The following is a 21791-nucleotide window of genomic DNA, read 5'->3' as shown; positions in this document are numbered from 1 at the left end:
GGCCCTCGGCACTAGACCTCAGTGTCCGGGCAGAACGATGGGGGTGGAGACGCTCCTTCAGGTATACTGGGCCAAGGCCGTTTAGGGCTTTAAAGGTCAGCACCAACACTTTGAATTGTGCTCGGAAACATACTGGGAGCCAGCGTCAGTCTTTCTAGACCGGTGTTATGTGGTCTCGGTGGCCGCTCCCAGTCACCCGTCTAGCTGCCGCATTCTGGATTAGTTGTAGTTTCCCTCCCATAAGACCAAAGGTTGGCAACTCTGAGTTGATTGATACGGTTTTCCTCATTCAAGCAAAAGATTGTGCAGCAAGATATAAAAGAGTTAACATCCAAAAAGCAACAAAGTCTTGAATAAAAATAAATGGCTGGGGCATGGGAGATAATAAACTCTACAGTGAAAAATTCCTGGAGGCGTTAAGAAGTTCTAATGTAATCATCCCCTGTGCTGTCAACTCAATAGATGGATGACTAAGCGAGGCCCATAGAAACTGGCACAGTTTACACATTTCATTAAAGAAAAAACACGTATAACGTTTTCTGGTCACTAGTTGGCTTGGCTTTTCTGATCTTGCAGCGGTTTCAGAAAGCTCAGAGGGTTAGATGGAATATATACTGGGCTGTGGGAAGGGCAGCAGCAGCAGCACTTTATTAATCCAATGTATGTGTCGCAGGATAGAAGACAAAATAATGTGGTTGTTTTCAAACTGCCATACAATGATGGAGCTTGTGATTTGCATCCATGTTTGATCTCTGGCATCTCCAGTAAAAAGGACTAGGCAGCAGGTCATGGAAAAGAGGTCTGCTGGACACCACAGAGAGCCACAACCGAACATGGGCAGCCCTAAGGGAAAAGGAGACAATGGCCTCAAAGAATTATAGAGCTGACCTTAGCAGTCATCTTGCCTAACCGCTAGCTCCATGCAAGATCTACAGTGCAAGCTGGAGGAGAAGAAGTGTGCAGAGGCCCAGTGGACAGTTCAGTTGTCCTCACTACCTTAATTCATGGTGATTGTGGATGAAAGTTTGGTCTTTTCTGAATTCTAGTCCTTTCAGACAGGGTGAGGCAGTTGTTTCCTTAGTGGTGCTATGCGCTGCATGAAGTCTAGATCAGTTTTTGACGCACCACTCCTAGTGTTCCCGTTGCTCTGTTTGCAGTTGCACACAGAAAATGCAAAAAGGGATGAATTTATCTCTTCATGCCTTGCAGCATCCTGCACAGGCACAAGCCATGTCAGAGTCATTGTGAGTGTACCAATTTCCTCATGGCAGGATCAGCGGGACAGCCATCATCCCAAAATGGCTGTAGGAATCGACCCACTGAAATTTATTTATGTTTCCATTGTAGGATTCCTTTCTGTAAAAAGGAAGTTGTTCTTCGTGTAGCGCATAGTTAAATGATAGAACTTGCTCCCTCAGGGGGCAGTGATGGTGTTATGTACTGAGTTGAATAGGATCCAAACTGCAGCAGTCTGATTGGTCCTAGAACAATAGGATTCAGAATGCAGCAGTCTGATTGGTCCTAGAACAATGCAGCAGTCTGATTGGTTGGCAGGAACCACCCAATCATGCTCCAGATATAAGTGAATCCACAACCTGATTGGCTTACAGTAGAATTCCAGAATTAGCCAATCATGTGCAGCCCATTGTGTAAATAATGTATATAAAGCAGATACTTTGAGGGGACATTCATTCATTCCTCCTCACCACTATGAGCTGAATAAAGAGCATGAAATCACTTTGCGACTCTGAGTATATTTCAGATGGCCACCAAGTTGGGTAGCTTTTAAAGAAGATTAGATGGATTCATGGAGGACAAGACTATCCACATGGTGACAATGTTCTGCTTGGGTGACATGCATGGGGCTGCAGCCTGGGTGGCTTGTGATCTAGGCACTTATCTTGCTTAGCTTTAGCAAGGTTGCCGCTTTAGACCATGCCCTGGCCCCAAATACAGGGATTTGTACAAAAGCACAACTGTGCAAGCCTTGCACATCTTGCCCTTGGATCAATAAGCTGATTTCCACTTGAGAAATTAATCCAATGAAGTTTAAAAGCAAAAAGAACCCCAAAAAGTTAGTATTCCCATGTATCTCTTTCTACAATGCTGCCCTCTTGTGTTGTTTAAGTTTTAAACTTTTCTCTTTGTGGACAGGTGTGTTTTTTTGCTTAGTAGGAGACTCACAAAGCCATGTGTTGATTCTCCTCAGTTGTACATAAATTACACTAGCCTCTCACAAGATAACAGCAAATACAATTTGTAATAATAGCCTTTGGCAACCTTCCATATTCTTGGTAATGATTTTCCAGGGTTTGTCTGTAAGGATAATATTTTGCGTCTGCGATTAGCCCCGGAGATGTGATGTGGGGCTCAAAGTTGCCCAGCAGCATCTCAGTTTCCACAGTCCAGGGACAGTGTAGACACCAGAACATCTGGAGACAAATGATTCTTAGACATTTGCAAGGTGTCCTGACTGAATCTACTCGATATTAACCCGCAACCTGGTGGATTACAGTGAGTTTATTTATTGTGACCATGCCATAGGGCTATCATGGGATATGTGAAGATGGTACAGCTAGGGGGCCAAATCCAGGATACCCACATGACCAGCCAGAGAGCATCGGGTGATGGAGGCAGCAGCAAATAGGCTCAACACCTAGGTTGGGTATACACACACTGAGATCTACCAAAGCTGTTTCAATATCCTTTCTCCATCCTTATTTTGACTCTAGTTGCCTCAACAACATGCAGGTGGTCAGACATGTATGCATATTCTCATAGTAAGTCTGCAAATTCTGTGAGGGGTATGTTCTGGGGATCATACCTAAAGTCAAAATCATGTACAGTGGTACCTCTGGTTGCGAACGGGATCCTTCTGGAGGCCCGTTCGCAACATGAAAAGCCCGCAACCTGAAGCGCCATATCTGCACAGGTGTGCGGCACGATTTGGTGCTTGTGCAAAGCGTGATTTAGCGCTTCTGCGCATGCGCGAGCGGTGAAACCTGGAAGTAACCCTTTCCGGTACTTCCAGGTCGCCGCGGGATGCAACTTGAAAAAAACCTATCATGAGGCAAACGTAACATGCGGTATGACTGTATAGTCAAAACCCAGTGGGCTCAGTGGTGGAAGGGTTTGCCATGGTCATTTCCGCCCTGAACCCTGGCCCTTTAAATATTTTTTTTTAAAATTATTTTGTCATGCTCATAAAGCTGAATGCGCACAAGTTAAATGCACATAAGGTGGGGTGTTACTGTACACTATTGCGTAAAATGTAAGAACATTCATACCACCTGAATACATAAAGGGGGGAGCCTTTTCTTCCACGGTTACTTTTGATTCGCAATGCATAAAAGAGGCAAACTTATAAAGGCAGGATTGTAAGCTGGTCTCCAACCTTTGTTAGCATAAGTTGCAGGCCAACATACGGAAAGAGAAATAAGAAAAGGCCAACTTTCTTTTTAGGGAGGATTGCTAAGTATACAACCTCGTTGCATCTCTCTCTCACACACACACCCTTGGTCCCAAATGCATATGTCTGCTAACCACCTTGCTTGCAATTGCATATGATATGGTTCTGTTCTCTCTCTCTCTCTTTCCAATTTAGAAATTGTCCGGGCGATGACTCATGTGATAAACCAAGGCATGGCCATGTACTGGGGAACTTCCCGCTGGAGCGCCATGGAAATAATGGTAAGGTAGCTTTGCGAGAGGATACAGCGTTATTAGAGCTGCAAGCATTGAAACAGCGCCAGGTGTGATGTGTGGAATTGCCATGCTCTGCTCCCTCGTTTTTACAGGGCATCCACACAGTGCCATCGTCCAATCATTGCCTTCCTGTATTTTTCTTCTGATTCTTCAGTCTTTTCCCAGGCTCCAAAAAGTCTAGCTTTTTTGGAAGAAGAGAAGAACATAGCTGGTAGCTTCTCTTCCATATTATTATTATTATTATTATTATTATTATTATTATTATTATTATTATTTAAAAGGTTGGAGTTTTGATGTGTACAGTTAAATATTAAGACAGTAACCCTATTGCCAAAACCAACTGCCCGCTCAGCACACCTTTGCTATTGCTTTTTCACTCCTGTTATCACTTAAGTTTTATTTATGCTAAAGTCTCTTAAGCACGGGTCCATCTATATACTTTTTTAAAGTTCAGCAATAGCTCCATTACACATTTTAAAACAAATGGACTCCCCACTGCCTTCCTACTCGCTGTCATTTTAGTGCATTTTTCTCTAGATAACTGCTTCCAATCTGCACTTCCAGTCCAAATGTTAAAAACTTTGTGAGGGTTTTTTAAAAAAAAATGTTTTGTGTTCAGCAATGGGCAATTGAGCTTGAATCTATAAGGACATAAATGCATAAGCACTTCGCACTAATTCAATATTTGGTTATTATTTTTAAGCATCACTTTAGACAGATAGACAGACAGAATACTGCCCAAGTAAAGTGGAAATTAGCCTTTCCCACTCTCAGCAGCTGTGCTGTGCTCATTGGGACATTTTTATATATATTATTATTATCATTATCATTATCATTATCATTATTATTAATTTAGTTATTTACAAGGACTCAGGGAACATACCAGCATGGGCGCACAGTAAAAGCGCAATGCCCCTAACAGTACAAAAGGCAATCTGAAAACCAGCTTGCAACGGGAAAGCATTCATTAGCAATGTTTGTGTTCCTGGTTCCTCTGTTTTCTAAACCACTTAGAAGCCTATTTTGGCACTAAACAGTATATTAATTAATTAATTAATCAGATTAAGTTGCGGTAGCAGCAGCTCTAGGAGTCCCACCTACTTGGAAGCAATCCAAAATTCGACAGTCCACACCCCTTTCGCTGTGGTAGGTAGTGTGATCATTGGTGGGGTGGGGGGTGGATAGGAATCTCGAAAGATTTGATGAAATCCACATAGACATGCATATAAGAAAAAAATTTCAAGAGAAGAAAAGCAGACTGCATATGTTCGTGCTTTTAAGTGATACCTTGTCGCAAGCAGGACAGAAGATGTTCCCTGTCATTTGCACAGCCGTACCTTGGTTCTCGAATAGAATCCTTTCCGGAAGTCTGTTTGACTTCCAAAAACATTTGAAAACCAAGGCACGGCTTCCGATTGGCTGCAGGAGCTTCCTGCACTCAATCAGAAGCCGTGGAAGCCACGTCGGACGTTTGGCTTACAAAAATCATTCTTAAACCTCACTTCCGGGTTTGAGCATTTGGGAGCCAAAACATTCGACTGGCAAGGCATTCAAGAACCAAGGTACGACTGTAGTTGTATTTTTTTAAAAAAAGGGCTTCCAGTTAATATGATGTTCTTTTAATCAATTTGTTCAAATGTATTAAACATTGCAACACTAATAAAACATCTGTATTGTGTACTGCCTTGGAAAGAGTTGATTTGATTAATGCTCCGTCATTTCTCCCAGGAGAACTCTCCGCTAATGTGCTGTTCTTTTTTTGCTGACTCTCCACAGGAAGCCTATTCTGTAGCGAGGCAGTTTAATATGATTCCACCCGTGTGCGAACAAGCAGAATACCACCTTTTCCAAAGAGAGAAAGTAGAGGTTCAGTTGCCGGAACTGTATCACAAGATAGGTAATGTCAGAAAGGCTGTATTGTTAATATTTGCGAGGGAATGAGGAACAAATCATTTCTATGCAAAGGGTGTCTGCTCGGAAAATATTTCATAGCCCCTGCTGTTCAATAATTATCAGAGGTGCAATTAGTCTCTTGCCAGCAGCAATTATCCCTGTGCGAAGAGGTAAGTGACAGCATGTCTGCCAGACTTCTTCAATGGCTTTCCTCTCTGATTTATTATTATAATAAATATAGTGTCATCAAAACCCTATATAGTAGTTCCATAGTGATGCATGGTGTCAGGCTAAAGAAGCAGAATGCTTAACTACAATGTTTTAGTATGTTCCTTTCCCACACCAAAAAGTGCCATGGGCTGCAATCCTAAGAACACTTACTAGGGAGAAAGCCTCTTTGAAAATAGTAGAGTTTACTTCCAAGTAGGTAACTTATATGCAGAATTCATCATGCGAAAGAATGGGCTGGATGAATCCCTAGCCGGAATTAAGATTGCCGGAAGAAATATCAACAACCTCAGATATGCAGATGACACAACCTTGATGGCAGAAAGTGAGGAGGAATTAAAGAACCTTTTATTGAGGGTGAAAGAAGAGAGCGCAAAATATGGTCTGAAGCTCAACATCAAAAAAACCGAAGATCATGGCCACTGGTCCCATCACCTCCTGGCAAATAGAAGGGGAAGAAATGGAGGCAGTGAGAGATTTTACTTTCTTGGGCTCCATGATCACTGCAGATGGTGACAGCAGCCAAGAAATTAAAAGAAACCTGCTTCTTGGGAGAAAAACAATGACAAACCTAGACAGCATCTTAAAAAGTAGAGACATCACATTGTCAACAAAGGTCCGTATAGTAAAAGCTATGGTTTTCCCAGTAATGATGTATGGAAGTGAGAGCTGGACCATAAAGAAGGCTGATTGCCAAAGAATTGATGCTTTTGAATTATGGTGCTGCAGGAGACTCTTGAGAGTCCCATGGACTGCAAGAAAATCAAACCTATCCATTCTTAAGGAAATCAGCCCTGAGTGCTCACGGGAAGGACAGATCCTGAAGCTGAGGCTCCAATACTTTGGCCACCTCATGAGAAGAGAAGACTCCCTGGAAAAGACCCTGATGTTGGGAAAGATGGAGGGCACAAGGAGAAGGGGACGACAGAGGACAAGATGGTTGGACAGTGTTCTCGAAGCTACCAGCATGAGTTTGACCAAACTGCGGGAGGCAGTGGAAGACAGAAGTGCCTGGCGTGCTCTGGTCCATGGGGTCACGAAGAGTCGGACACGACTAAACGACTAAACAACAACAACAAGGTAAAAAGATAAAGGACCCCTGGACAGTTAAGTCTGGTCAAAGGTGACAATGGGGTTGTGGCGCTCATCTCGCTTTGAGACTGAGGGAGCCAACGTCTGTCCACAGACAGCTTTCTGGGTCATGTAGCCAGCATGACTAAACTGCTTCTGGCGCAATGGAACACCATGATGGAAGCCACAGCTGAAATGCCGTTTACCTTCCTGCTGCAGCAGTACCTATTTATCTACTTGCATTGGTGTGCTTTCAAATTGCTAGCTTGGCATAAGCTGGGGCAGTTTTGACTCATGTGCACTTTTTTGCAAGCAATTTTTCCTGAAATAATGCATTTTTGTGTGGCTTTATCCATGCAAATGTATTCGTTATTAATAGCACACCTTACACTAATCTATGCATTTTTGGAAACATGGCTGTCACTCTGGAAAAGGGTCCTGGAGATGCCCTCTCCCACATTCCTTCTCCACTATGCCAGTTCCAATGAGATGTATCTAGGAAACTCATGAGCAGAGCATGAGGGCAATAGGCTCTGGTATTAATTTACAAGGCACTTAATAACTTGGGCCCAGGGTGCCTCAAGGACCACCTAATCCCTAATATCCCTGCCCAGTTATTGAAGTCTTCAATGTTAGCAGTCCCCCTTGGCTCAGATGCGCATCTCAGATGCTCCAGAAGCCATGCATTATTGTTGTGGGTCCAATTTTATGGAACAATCTTCCAGCTGAGGTCAGACAGCACCTCCCACCACCTCCTGTGCAGCTTCTAGCCCCTACTGAAGACTTTATTATTATTCCAGCAAGCATTTTAAGTTGGAGTCTGATTTTATAGTTTAAAATGATGCTTCCCTTTTCTGTATTGTATTTCTTGTACACCACTCACAAGTCCAGCAATACAGAAATTGTTTAAATCACTAAAAAAAAAAAATAGTTCTCTTCCATTGTTGCTTCCCAGCAACTAATATTCACTGCCTTTCAAGAGAGGTAGTGAATCATTCAATCTTCATGATTCAGTCTTCATGATTGACAACCGCCAGCAGACCCACCCTCCTCCACAAATTTGCCTTCTTCCCCTCCGAAAGCCGTCTGAGTTTGCATCCATCGCAATGTCCCGTGCCGATGAATTTCATGTTTTAATTATGCTTTGCGGGAAGAATTGTTTGTTTCTGCCTCTCCCGAACCTCCTGCCAATCAGTTTCACTTGCCCAGCGATGGAGTCGCTGTCGCTTACCAAGCGGTAGAAGCTGTGCAGAAGCTGCTGTGGGAATACTGAATCAGCTTTGCTGGGGAATCCGCACAAGATACGGCCTTCATCCCTCTCCCTCCCTCTCCCAGTAAAATAGCACTGGTCCCACTGTCAGGAATCTGCTGTGGTTCTGCCCACTAAGCAATGGTTCCATTGAATGCTCCCATTCCATTGAATGCTTCTATTATTATGAAGGAGGGAGGAAAATGTCTCTCTTTCTCTACACCATCTGTAATTTTATAAAACTCTATCATGTTGCCTCCGGCCCTCCAGCCCCTGGAAGCTCAGCCTTCTGTTTTTCTAAACTGTAAAGGACAAATGATGTAGTTTTTCCTCATAGCAAAGGTACTTTGGTCATTTGTGGTATATGTTTGCTTTTATTTGCTTATGTAATCCGTAACACACGTGTGTGTGTGTGTGTGTGAGAGAGAGAGAGAGAGAGAGAGAGAGAGAGAGAGAGAGAGAGAAAAGAGAGAGAGGTGTCTACAGGATCATGTTAACATTACAGTGGTACCTCGGGTTAAATACTTAATTCGTTCCGGAGGTCCGTTCTTAACCTGAAACGGTTCTTAACCTGAAGCACCACTTTAGCTAATGGGGCCTCCTGCTGCTGCCACACTGCCGGAGCACGATTGCTGTTCTCATCCTGAAGCAAAGTTCTTAACCTGAGGTACTATTTCTGGGTTAGCGGAGTCTGTAACCTGAAGCGTATGTAACCTGAAGCATATGTAACCCAGGGTACCACTGTATCTCAGTGCTATCTCTTGTCTGATTGGTTGTTCTGCAGGAGTTGGAGCAATGACGTGGTCCCCTCTCGCCTGTGGGATTGTCTCAGGGAAATACGCCAATGGAATTCCCGAAAGCTCAAGGGCTTCTTTGAAGGTATTTCCCCCATGCTAACCACTTGTACGATCACAATATATTTTCCCCCGTGCTCTAGAGAAACGTCTTTTCTGAGCTCAAGATGGTAGGTGAAAAGTGTGAAGAAGCACATGTTTGAATGACGGAAAGAATTTCCCCTGAGATCTACAAGTAAAGGGCGGTATACAAATTTAATAAATAGCAACAATAATAATAATTCCCTTGACAATCAAGATTTCAGCATTAATGAGAACATTGTTGCTGAGGTCTACGCCGAGTATGACTAGCATGAGATACAAGCCTATCCCATTGCTTGCCATTTTGATTTTATTCATAAAGTGGATAGAGATTCTGATTTCATTAAGTATTCTTGGAGAACATCCAAGTTGCCTGTTACATACATGTTTCCATGTTATCTCTTCTTGCTTCCCTGATTGAAATATACTCAGAGTCGAGAGTGGATTTCATCCTCTTTATTCAGCTCATAGTGGTGAGGAGGAATGAAAGTCCCCTCAAAGTATCTGCTTTATATACATTATTTACACAATGGGCTGCACGTGATTGGCTAATTCCGGAATTCTCCTGTAGGCCAATCAGGTTGTAGATTCACTTCCATCTGGAGCTGGACTGGGTGGCTCCTGCAGACCAATCATACTGCTGCATTGTTCTGGGACCAATCAGACTGCTGCATTTTGGATCCTTTTCAACTCAGTACATAACACTGATTAGTAAGATTCATTTGTGTGGGGCTAAATAAGAATACATGATAGGCTTTCACAACGCAAGAGGTGGAGGTGGAGGAGACCTAGAGACAGTTTAAACTTTTCCGTGGCTGTGCATCTTTGCACCAGACTGGGATGCAATTGAACAGTTGGCCTCTGACATTTTTGCCTCTGACACCATCCACCACTTGCCCATGGCCCCCAATGGTTGCCCACAAGGGAAAGAATGCATCTCTCAGGCTGAAAAAGGTTTCCCAGCCTTGATATATATACTGAAGACCAACAGATGTCCCTCCTCAGCCTTTAGTCTGCTCTGAAACACTTATATCAGTGTTTTCGTTCCTGGCGTTATTGATTAAATCAAGCTGGCATGTCAGCCACAAATTGTATCCAGAATTGCTTCTAAGCCTTTTTAAAGGAAACTTAACAAGGACATATTGACATGAATTGTCCAGACACATTGACTGGCTGCTGTTGCAGCCTGTTTAGTATAGCCTGTTATCTGTGACATACTGTCACTGTTGCCAACCCACCACCCCCATGCCCCTCACAGCAACCTTGTTTGACATTTTGAAGGATGGCAGCACACTGAAATCATTGTGGTATGTTTGAAAGCAATCATCAAAGCTCCACATGTTTAAGGAAAATGGATTTGTCCAGCGCTAAAGATTTGCAGCCAAAGGATAACTTAGTTTTTGTTTGCTTGCTGGCTCTGCGAGTGAGAGCCAGGAGCTCATTTTTCCCCCGTTTCTCTCCAGAGCATGGCATTCATAAACTCATTGAGCTCCTTCTTTCACCCAGAGAGCACTAAAACATTGGGAAACAAGTACTGCCCAGAGAAAGCACTCCTTGAGTTGGCCAATATGTCATACCAGAGGCAGCTGCAGCCCAGTTTCCCATCCCTCTGCCATAATGTTTAGTGTTCACTGCATGTGCTCAAGCTATCGCATATCACATTGCACCCCTGCCATTGCTGATGGGGAAATGCTACTCTATGGCCTCAGCTTACACAGTGAGTTGCCAGCACCCTTGGCAGTTGTGACCTAGAGAGCGGCTCTAACAGTGCAGCGCATGATTTAAACTGCAAGGTTCGTGTTATGTACTGAAGTTCTCACCCTGGGCCAGCAGGGGGATACTGTAGATAGTTATGCAAATAAGTGATTGAAAGTGACATTCAGTAATTGGATAGTTTTAGAAAATTGTTACAGTTACGTTGTACTGTAGCTCTATATAAGCAGGCTGGCTGAACTCTTCAGTTCAGTTCTGTTCTGGCCTGTGAATAAACAAGAGCTGTTTGAAGAATCGCTGTGTCGTCTGATATGTTCACCCACAACTTAACAGTTCTAAGGTTTGTCTTCCTTTTAACATCTTGTTGTCTTCTGTTTCCCCAGTGCTATCAGTGGCTAAAGGAGAAGATTGTGAGTGAGGAAGGGAGAAAACAGCAGTCGAAGCTGAAAGATCTCTTCCCCATTGCTGAACGCCTTGGATGCACCCTACCTCAGCTGGCTGTTGGTGAGTGATTCTGGGAGTCCTCCCCCCTAGGGGCACTTCCAAATGTCTTTTGCATTGTGTATTCATAACTATTTGTATTCATGATGCTATCAGCGAAGTCAGACACAACTCCACATTCAATACTGTTTGTGCCTGCTCGGGTTTTGGGGCAGTCACACTGCTTCACTTCCAATCAGTGCATAGTGTGTAACTTTCTGCTGCAATCCTGTAACTTTTCATACCACAAATGTTGGGTGGGGTGGGGTGGGGTGGAGAATCCCTCTTTGGTTACAGTATAACCCCATAATCCACCACTAATGAAAGCACATCAAAGTGCAAGTAGATAAATAGGTACCGCTCTGGCGGGAAGGTAAATGGCGTTTCCGTGCGCTGCTCTGGTTCGCCAGAATCGGCTTAGTCATGCTTGGCCACATGACCTGGAAGCTGTACGCGGGCTCCCTCGGCCAATAAAGCGAGATGAGCGCCACAACGCCAGAGTCGTCCGTGACTGGACCTAATGGTTAGGGGTTCCTTTACCTTTAATGAACTATTATTATGTCAAGAACACATAGACAAATACACCCACCCCCCAAGAAACCTATATCATTAGTGATGTTCAGTTGGGCTGGCACTGTGAGCTGCTTGCGATACAAAGGAGGTACTTATCCAATGCCATTTTTGAGAGTTGGTTGCAGTGGTCTTCAATGGCTAATTTTATTTTGTGCATTTATCTAAATCATTTCTATACTGCTTTTCCAAATCTGAGGGTGGCATAAAGAAACAACACCCAACTTAATCAAGCGTCTTATGATCAATTAAGGTTCATAGGAAGCTATCATATACAGCCGTACCTTGGTTTTCGAATGTGTTCCGGAAGTCCGTTCGGCTTCCCAAAAAATGTTTGGAAACTGGAACACTCACTTTTGAGTTTTGATCATTCAGGAGCCGGAACATATGAGTACCAAGGCATTCAACAACCAAGGTATGACTGTACTGAGTTCTTTGGACCATCTAGGTCAGTATTGACCCAAAGTGGCTGGGGAAAACCAGCCAGATGGGCGGGCTATAAAGAAATTAATAATAATAATAATAATAATAATAATAATAATAATAATAATAATAATCTCTAGCATTTCAGGCAGAGTTCTCTCCCAGCCCTACTTAGAAATGCATGCCAAGGAATGAGCCTAAGACCTTTTGCTCTACCACTGAACCATGCCGCTTTTCATATGAGTTTCAGCTGGTTTGTGGTTATTGATTACATTTGCATATATTTACTTAAGGGGTAAAAACCATATTTCTGAAGTAGGAAGTGTACATGTTTCTAGATAATGTGCACCACATTGTCATAGCAAGCATAATCTTAGAAGTTCCCTAATATGTGAAAGAAAAGGGGAAATGCTCTTGCCTTTAAAATATTTTTTTTAATAGAAAAACCTGCTGGCTGATTAAATTAGGGACAGTATTTGGCTGATTAAAAGGGTTTAATCAAATAATCATTAACAAATCAAACATTAATTAATTGCAACCCTGATTAAAACAAATTGAGTGTACCATGAAATCCTAAGAAACAGATGCAGCATCCCTTTGGGAAAGAGGCTAAAAGACTTGCCAGTGAAGAGGAAAAGCTATGGGGGTCTTCCAGATGTTGTTCCCATCGTCACTGACCATTGGCTATGTTGGCTGGGGCTGATGGGAGTTGAAGGTCCACATCTGGCAAGGAAGCACATCAACTATCCCTGATTTAGAAGGAAGTCCTTTCAAAACACTAGGACAGTTCACAGTTAGGGCAATAAAGATAAATCCCCTTGTAACTGAGATAATTCCCACAAAGCAGAATCTGATTAAATAACAGCTTCTGGCAGAGGATAATTGTTCTTCTCATATTTGCAAAGGACGTTGCCATGACTGACAGAGGCAAAATAATGTACTGATTTAGACTTGGGTTTTTCAGGCTGAAGTGGGACACACCCTGGCCCCTGGTCCCTCACTGATTCTCAGCACGGGTGTTCTCAGCTCCTGTGGTTTTGCTCTAGCAAGTAGGGATGAGCCAATCCGTCAATTTTTGTTTCTCTCACTTTCCAAATTTTATCAGTTCTCCACACTTCCACATCAGTTAGCAATTCTAATAAAAGTCCTTGTGAAATTTCATCTCCATTTTAGTGAATTCAATCTAATATGCATGTATCTGTACGCAGTTTTGCCAAATTCACACATTTTTTGCAAAGCCGTTTCCCCCAACATAATTCATTTTTTCCACTGATTTGTGCATTTTTATGTACACTTTACTCCAGTGCATGCATTTTTGTATGCGTTACTTGACTTGATAACTGCATTGCAAAATTCAAAGAATTGCAAAATTTGAAGATTGCTTTTGTTTTAGTTCACACCTTGTTTCGGGCAGCACAAATTAGGTAAGTTTACCTAAAAATGTTAACTGGATCAAACTAACTTCTCTCCGATTTCCACTTGCAAGTCCCTCCCAATATGGATGCAAGCCAAATCTTCAGGTGACCCACAGAGACCTAGCGGGGAATGAATGTATGATGCTGCCTTATACTGAATCAGAACATTTCTCTATGTAGCCCAGTGCTGTTTATTCTAGCAGTAGAGCTCCTGGGGGTCTCAGGCAGATATATCCTCCGACTCTGGGACCCTTTTAATTGGAGATGCCAAGAACCAAGCCTGGGATCTTCTGCCAGAAAAGAAATGCTCTACCCCTGACCTGTGATTTATCCCCTAATTTCCTTCCGCCTGCTGCTGCAGTAAAAATGCTGTCTTTTTCCAGGATGTCTATTGTTTTACCCAACAATACAGCAAGCCTGGTTATGGAATGCAAATATTTTAAAAGTCATCCAAGTACCTTGTTGCGTACTGGATACAGCTACTGACTGCATTATCTTTGGGGGTAGGAAGAATAGCTGTTTTTATGGATGACAGCAACAAAGTTGGGCTAGTGATTACTATGAAATAATCATGAGCAGGACTGGATTTTTTCCCCTTTAATCTTTTTTTTTTCCCCTCCCCTAGCACAGTTCCCTCCCAACAGCTGTGTAGCCCTGATTGACTCAGGCTGCGAAAATAAAGCTAACACAGCGCAGAAATTCAAGAGAGACCATTAATCATGTTTAACTGTGCTGTCTCGTTCTTGCCTTGCCAAAGACTCGATTTAAATGTTTCACAGGGATGACGGGGTGGGAGATAAATGGTCTGATGAAGTTCAAATATCACTTCTGGCCCTGGCAGATGACTTTTCAAAAAAAATCAGCTAATACATTCAGTGCAGGAATAAGTTTAAAACAAAACAAAACAATCCAGATTCTGTAGCAGCCAGAAAGATGGGGCAGTGCTGGTTACCTGACTTCCGAATGCTGAGGTCACTGCTGGTAGCTGAGAGGGGCGAGACACTAGGGAGGCAGGCATGGTGCGGACACAGAGGGGAAGCTAATTCCCTGCTCCTGCCATAGCACCTGCACTGCACCAACCTGCCCATCACCTCACCCCTCCGTCTCTTTCTGTCAGTTACCAGAAGCGTCCTCCACATTGGGAAACCAGGTAAGCAATGCGGCCCAATCCCACTTCTCTGGATGCTGGCTAGACAATATAAGCCGTGAAGCACTCGTCACAGTTTTGCAAACCAGCAAAGGAACAAGCTTCTCATCATCTGCAACCGGGGAGAAAGCAAAGGCAGTACGTGATGACAATGGACGTTCCCCAGAAGCCAGTAGCCCAAAGTGGCTGCACAGAATAGGTTTCGGTTCACCTCAGCACCATCACCTGTGTGCTCCTAATTTCATTTATTTTGTTGCTTTGCCTGCTTTTTGCTTCTGGCTCTACCTACCTCTGACATGTGGCCCTTGGAAAAGCTGCCTAGAGAGGGAATGTGGCCCTTGAGCTGAAAAGGTGTCCTGTCACAGTACGGAATGTCCAGAGGGCAGAATTAAGTGTATTGTCAAAAGTACACTTGCAAGTTAGGAAAAGGCATGTCTATCAGTCGTAGGTCCCTCAGCTACTCCTAGCCGTGCACTCGATGAGGCTGTTGCAGCAACAGAGAGGCCTCAGGTTATGTATCTTCCCCACCTGAGCTATACACAAGCAGGTGAAGACTGCTTCTGCTTCTGCTCCTCCCTCTTCAATCCTCTTCTCGTCCTGGAAGACAGCAGAGCAGGAGAGGTGTGGGCAGGAGAAGATGTGGAAGCCTTCAACTCTACAGCAGCCTGATCTATCTCTTCCTCCTCCTGCACCTGTTCTTCATTATTCAACCCTGCAGCTTCTCCTGCCCCTGACTCTCGTCTCCTGGCTGTTACAGGTTCCCCCAGGTCACTGACCCAAGTCAGTCTGCAACACCCCATTCTCCCGATGTCCTCTCCTCTGTACACAGTGACCATTCTTCAGTGGCTAGCCCAGGGGTCAGCAAACTTTTTCAGCACTGTCCCTCAGACCTTGTGGGGGGCCAGACTATATTTTGAAGGGGGGGAATGAATGAATTCCTTTGCCCCACAAATAAGCCAGAGATGCATTTTAAATAAAAGGACACATTCTACTCATGCAAAAACACACTGATTCCTGGTCCATCCACGGGCTGGATTTAGAAGGCAGTTGGGTCAGATCCGGGCCCCCGGTCCTTGGTTTGCCTACCCATGGTCTAGCCTGTCCCTGCAATAGAGATTGGGCATATGCAAGTTTTGTTTGGGCATATGCAAGTTTTGTTTGTAGCCAAGTGCCACATCTGGAAAAATGTCTGAATGATAAGGTCTTAACCACTAAATGAGATATGCCTCTGAACTAAGGTTGCTCACCAGCATCAACCGATACCAGCCCTAACCCAGCCATGGGCTTTTCTGTCTTCCCAGCATGGTGTCTACGTAACGAGGGTGTGAGCTCTGTCCTCTTAGGATCTTCCAATCCGGAGCAGCTAATAGAGAATCTTGGTGCCATACAGGCAAGTACAAAATCCTGCTTTGTGATGAGCCGAAGCAAATGGATGATCAAAATAGGCAAATTTATTCAAACGTATATAAATTCTGAACACAGCGCATAACCCATCTGTACCTGCATTCCTTTGGAGCAAAATGCCGTTTTTGTTTTAATTGGTGAACTGAAAGCACGTAATGATCCTGAACATATGCCGCCCACTTTTATGCTTACAGGTTCTTCCGAAGATGACGTCCCACATTGTGAACGAGATCGATAACATCTTGGGGAACAAACCTTACAGCAAGAAGGACTACAGATCCTAATGCATTGCATGATTAAACTGGACTGCATGGCTAAAATAGCGCTCTGTACTTAGTACAGTACCAAGTCAATAATATCCTGATTAGAATTATTCGGCAGTCTCTGTTGTTTACTAGATTCTCCAAGGCGGCGTGCTGCGCCGGAATCCGAAAGCACAGCCGATCTCTCTTTACAGCTGAGATTGCCTTTGCTTTTTTGCTTCTTCTTCTTTTTTACTACAGTCAGATTCTCCAGCACAAGCCCTGTTGAAACGAATGAGATCCTGCAGGACATTGTGCGCTAGCATTCATTTCCGCAGAGTTTGTGCACAACCTCTCGCCGGGTCGTGCCCGCTCCCTGTTGACCCTTATTATCCTCTCGGCACTTCCCATTTATGCAGTGAAAATACACATTGTAAAGAAACAATAAAAGATTTCTTCTAAGCTTTAGTTACTTGGAAATTAGAAGAAGGATGTACAGATATATTTTTTCAATGAACACAAAAGCCAGATACAGGTATAGGTCAAAGACGCATATCAGACAATTTCAAGCATAAAAATTCTTCGAGCTATCTTGAAGATGAGTAAGTTTGGGTGTGTTTTTTCCATTTGCATTTTTTTATGCTGAATCTGAGTTCTAGGGTACTAGCCTAGTTTGGACTTTGTTTAGGGGAGTACAGGCTGTCCATTTAAAGGCAGAAAATCATAGAATTACAGGGGATGGCATCTATGCCTGCCAGTTATTTTAGGATTTCAGAGGCAGGTTGTATATGGTAGCTCCAGATTCACTGGGGGGTGGGGAATGGACTCGATCCATCCAAAGCTAAGCAACCATTGGCTACACTTCTGTACGCACTTAGCAGGGAGTATGTAAGTCCTATTGAACACACTGGGATTTAATTCCAAGGAAAAGTGCACAGGATTGAATGCATATGCTTCACACTCCCCATTTGGGGGGTGGAGAGGCTTCACGGTGCTTAAGTTAAGATGGATTGTAGCCATTAGCTTTACGGCATTTAAAAATAAAAACAGTAAAGGCTGTAGTTCTATCACCTGCTTAAAGCAGAGATGGTTTACCTTGGGCTCTCCAGATGTTGCTGGAAAACCACACCCATTTATCCTTAACTGCTGGCCATAGTGGTTGATGGGAGCTGGGAGTCCAAAAACATCTGGAGAGGGCCACATGTCTCCCCCCCCCGAGGTTTGCACCATCAGAACAGAGGTCCCCCCCCCCACCTGAGTCAACGTGCTTAGGATCAGGCTGAAAGAGGCTAGGCTAGGCAAGTAAAATTCACATAATCATTTTGCTGCTGCAAAAACAGAAATAAAAAATGCCATAATTTAATGCTGTTTTATTAGAAACCTGCTTTACTTTTGGCAGCTTGTAGACGTAGTAACTGCAACTTTGATTACTTAAACTTAACTAATATAATGTATAATAAATGTACAAAATGTGCAGAGTTGTACAATTTTCTGAAGGTGTATTGGAAAGGATTTCATTTCCCCTTTTGTACCTCCATCAAAAAACCTGATGCAGTTTGTAAGCACTTCATCACAGTTTAATGGATCCCAGGAAATGTTTTTGTTTGCCCAACCTCCTCTGCCTTTTCTCACTTTCGTTTCCAAACTGTATTTAGGATCATCATTACATCATGGGTTTTGGTTCCCAGTCCTTGTTTGGCACATGGCAGCTGTGGTTTTCAGTGATCTTATGCTGCTTAATGGTAATTTCGCCAAGCACTGGACTTAACATGCACATGCCAGTTGCACAGGATGGCCTGTGATGGACAAGAGCATCTTGATGCAACAAGAGCATCTTTTTTTAAGTACCAGTGGTGGGATACCAAAAACATCAAGCTTTGCCAAGTGCAAATGGAAGCTGGCTGGTTTGGGCAAGCTCCTTTAGCAGTGTAGCTAGAAGTCAGCATTACTGAAAATTGCGAGTGTTGTGTGTAAATCAGCCCATAAGCATCAGCAATCAAAGAACTAGAAAGTGTCTGGAACAGCTTTCCCCAACCTGGTGCCCTCCAATGTTTTGGAGTACAAGATCCATCTGCCCTAGGCAGCACAGCCAGGTAGGCTGATGCCACACCGTTCTGCTCTTGAAAGCAATCATTTGATGGGTAGGTGTTGTTGTTGGCTGTTGTTGGCATCCATCTGTCTCATTCGATGGGCAGATGATTAATACAGATAAGGAGATCTCCTCTCCCTTCTTCCCACTCCTAACCTGCCCTATTTGCATGGTTGTATTCAATTGGCAATGATCCCACAGTGATGAAATGCAGCTGTTCTGTGCCTCTTGATTTGTATATCTCTATCATATGTGTATTCTAGAAATCCTCCAAACCATTGCATTTGAAAGCACCATTTAGGAACAGCACACCCTCCCAGCTACAATCCTGTCATTTTTTACTTTCCACGAATACTTTGATTTTGTGGGTTGCAAAGAGCTTATCAAGGACTCTTCTTTTTCTTCAATGGGCTTGGCCAACAGAAATGAGGTCTTCTCAGCTGAGATGTTTTATTACGTTTGTGGATAGGTCCACTTTTTCATGTCTAATTGAAGTCTCAAGAGTGGTTTTGAGATCCACTAGCGTAAAACACAGGTGGGGAGCCTGAGAGCCTACAGATCTTGGACTCTGACTTGCATCAACCCCAGCCAGCATGGCCAGCGGATGGAGCTATTGTCCAACAACATCTGGAGTGGCTCCCCACCTCTGTAATAAAAAAGTGCATACAATTGGGAGTGGGGAGGTGCCAAGGCCTTTGAGCAGGGAACACCGTATTTATATGGACAGTACAAATATCCTTTTAGTTTACTACATCTCACTTCCACAGCCTGCACTCTAAAGGACAGACACAAACTGCAATCTGCGTACTCAGTGGGGCCTAATCCATAGGACTGCAGCTCAAGACCCAGATGCAGAAGCATACTAAATACCCACTGCTACACAATGGCTTCCTTTTTGTTGCTGTACCTTATCAGCAATAATTTCCTATTACCTAACTCTGGCCCCAGATGAGTACCCTTACCCCAAAATGGTGAACAAGCATTTCATCTTTTTTGCATACGATAGCCTGGATCTGGGGCAACTGCTGTGAAACCTGCTTTCATGGATAATTGCGCTTGTTGCAAATGGCCATAAAGCCAAGTTCCATATCCAGAAATCTTCCAGTTCACCTGGTGGGCAGGGGTATCATGCACATGTATTCAACTCCATTCGTCTGGTCTGGGTGGCAAAGCTTCAATGCACATAGTCTTTCTCTGCCTGGCACAATTTCTTCAGCTCATTTCGGTGGCAGGAACAGATCTCGGTTTTCATTCTTCTCCAAAGATTTGCTCCGGCCGCTGCAATGAACTTACAGGGAAGTCTGGGTTAGAACATGGAAAATGTACCATCTCACCAAAAGCAGCAAAGGTGCATTTGCACATATAGGTCGCACCATGTGTGAAGCTTAAGCTTCTGAATCGCAGCCTCCTCCTCCCTCCTCTCCATCGAGCAGGGCCTTTGCATTTGAACTGTTCATCGGACAATCCTAGCAACGGAGTTTACAGAAGGCACCGAGTTCCAAATAACAAATATACTTTTTCCTCTTTTAATGTGTTTAATCAAAGCAATGGTCTGTGTAAATGAATTCAGCTGCTGTATACTAGGAACTGCTTTCTATTTCTGCTTGGACATAATAAAGGCATTTTATGCACCTAGCTTAATTACTTTGGATCCATTAATTTGGAGTGGTGGAGCGGGGGTGGGGAGGGTAGTGGTGGAGAGCCTACATTATTAGGATTAAAATAGGACTGTATCTTTCTGATTCATTACTTTGAAAATCAATACATATTACTTTTGTTTCCCAGTAGGGATAACCACATTACACAGAGTGCTTGATAGGAAAGAAAATGTTCATTCATCAAGAGCATTAGCTAAAGACAGATTTAAAGGGCAGTGTCTCTCATAAGATACCAGTGACTATTAACATACGTTGATTTGAAGTATGGAATGCAGTGGGGGGGGGGGAAGGGGGAGGTCAGGATAATTTTGATTGCCTTGGAGACACACTCTCTTCTTCGGAAGATTTATTCAGTTTTTCTTCATCTGAGACGGCCTACATGGCTTCACAGAAATCCTCAGGGTGTCTCTGCTTCCCCCATTGTCTTCACATTTTAAGCAATTTAACAAGGGTAATTCCAGCACCACTGTTCCAGAGAAAAGTCAGCTAGTTGCTGCTGATCGACGGCAGAAAGGATAAGAGAACAATTAAACTTAATTTATGGAATCAACTGCTACAGCCCCAAAGTTTTTTGCCCAATGAAATCCTGACACAGTTCAGTAATGCCCCATGACATCATCATACCTGCCATATAACAATGAATTTAGCTTATTTTCAATAGTTTTGAGGATACAGCACGGCCTAAAGCAGTGGTGGCTAAACTTGGCCCTCCAGCTGTTTTGGGACTACAACTCCCATCATCCCTAGCTAACAGGACCAGTGGTCAGGGATGATGGGAACTGTAGTCCCCAAACAGTTGGAGGGCCAAGTTTGGCCACTACTGGCCTAAAGGAAGCAGAGTTTACACAAAATGGGGGGGGGCAGCAGAATGAAAGATAACTTTTGCACAGAGGTGGTGAACCTGCAGCCCACCTTTCCATAAAGAAATGTTAACTGTGACCTCATGCTAGAAAAATGTGACTGTGACCTCATGCTAGAAAAACTGTTTTGGGCATCTGGTTGACAGGCCTCATTTGCAGACTGTTGCGTGCAGTTTCATTTCAAATCCTAGGGTTCCTACTACTCACACATCCCACATGCAAAATTTCTTTAGACAGTGATTTATACCAAATTAATATCAGTGATCACTCCTCTTAACTGAATCATCTTTTGTTAAGCTTCTGTCCTCTTTGCGACACCTTCAATCATTGCTTCCATTTGCTTGTTATAATATGAAGGGTAGTGGTTTTTGGGGGGAGGGTAGGCAAACTACTGCATGTAGCAGATCCGGAATTGCGGCATATCAGATATACAGCATTTAGAGGTGCATACAGAAAGGGAAACATGGGACTAAACTAGAATATTCAAATTCATCTCATTTCAGTTTAGCACAGGGTGAGTTCAGTTTTAATTAAAGTAGGATGTATTTTTATGGCATGCTATTTCACTATTGGCAAACTGCTGTGAATTAACAAGTCTGAACCGAATAAGATGATGGAAACTCACATTTTCAGTTTTCACCCTATGATGGGGGTGAGAATCTTTTCTGCAATGGAAGCAAGAAGGAAGACATTTCTTACCCACAAGATAAAAAGACTGGAAAAGCCGGGCAAAGGCTGCAATCTATGCATTTTCCTAAGAGTAAGTTCA

At 43.4% G+C, this 21791-nt stretch overlaps 1 protein-coding gene across 2 annotated transcripts in view; it reads left to right on the top strand.

Moving 5' to 3' along the window:
- The window catches only part of KCNAB1 (potassium voltage-gated channel subfamily A regulatory beta subunit 1), a 178238-nt gene extending 158098 nt beyond the window's left edge, over positions 1-20140 (top strand). For both annotated transcript variants that reach the window (XM_083442886.1, XM_083442887.1), the window contains exons 9-14: positions 3605-3690; positions 5482-5602; positions 8931-9025; positions 11118-11238; positions 16071-16159; positions 16368-20140. In XM_083442886.1, the coding sequence (XP_083299012.1) occupies positions 3605-3690; positions 5482-5602; positions 8931-9025; positions 11118-11238; positions 16071-16159; positions 16368-16457 (602 nt within the window). In that variant the 3' untranslated portion in view covers positions 16458-20140. The remainder of the gene's footprint in view (positions 1-3604; positions 3691-5481; positions 5603-8930; positions 9026-11117; positions 11239-16070; positions 16160-16367) is intronic.
- The last annotated feature ends 1651 nt before the right edge of the window (positions 20141-21791 follow it).

Source organism: Podarcis tiliguerta (assembly GCF_965153285.1).
Source record: "Podarcis tiliguerta genome assembly, chromosome: 5".
Taxonomy (NCBI): domain Eukaryota; kingdom Metazoa; phylum Chordata; class Lepidosauria; order Squamata; family Lacertidae; genus Podarcis; species Podarcis tiliguerta.
The sequence above is the reverse complement of the archived record's forward strand: the minus strand, read 5'-3'. Positions and strand labels throughout refer to the sequence as shown.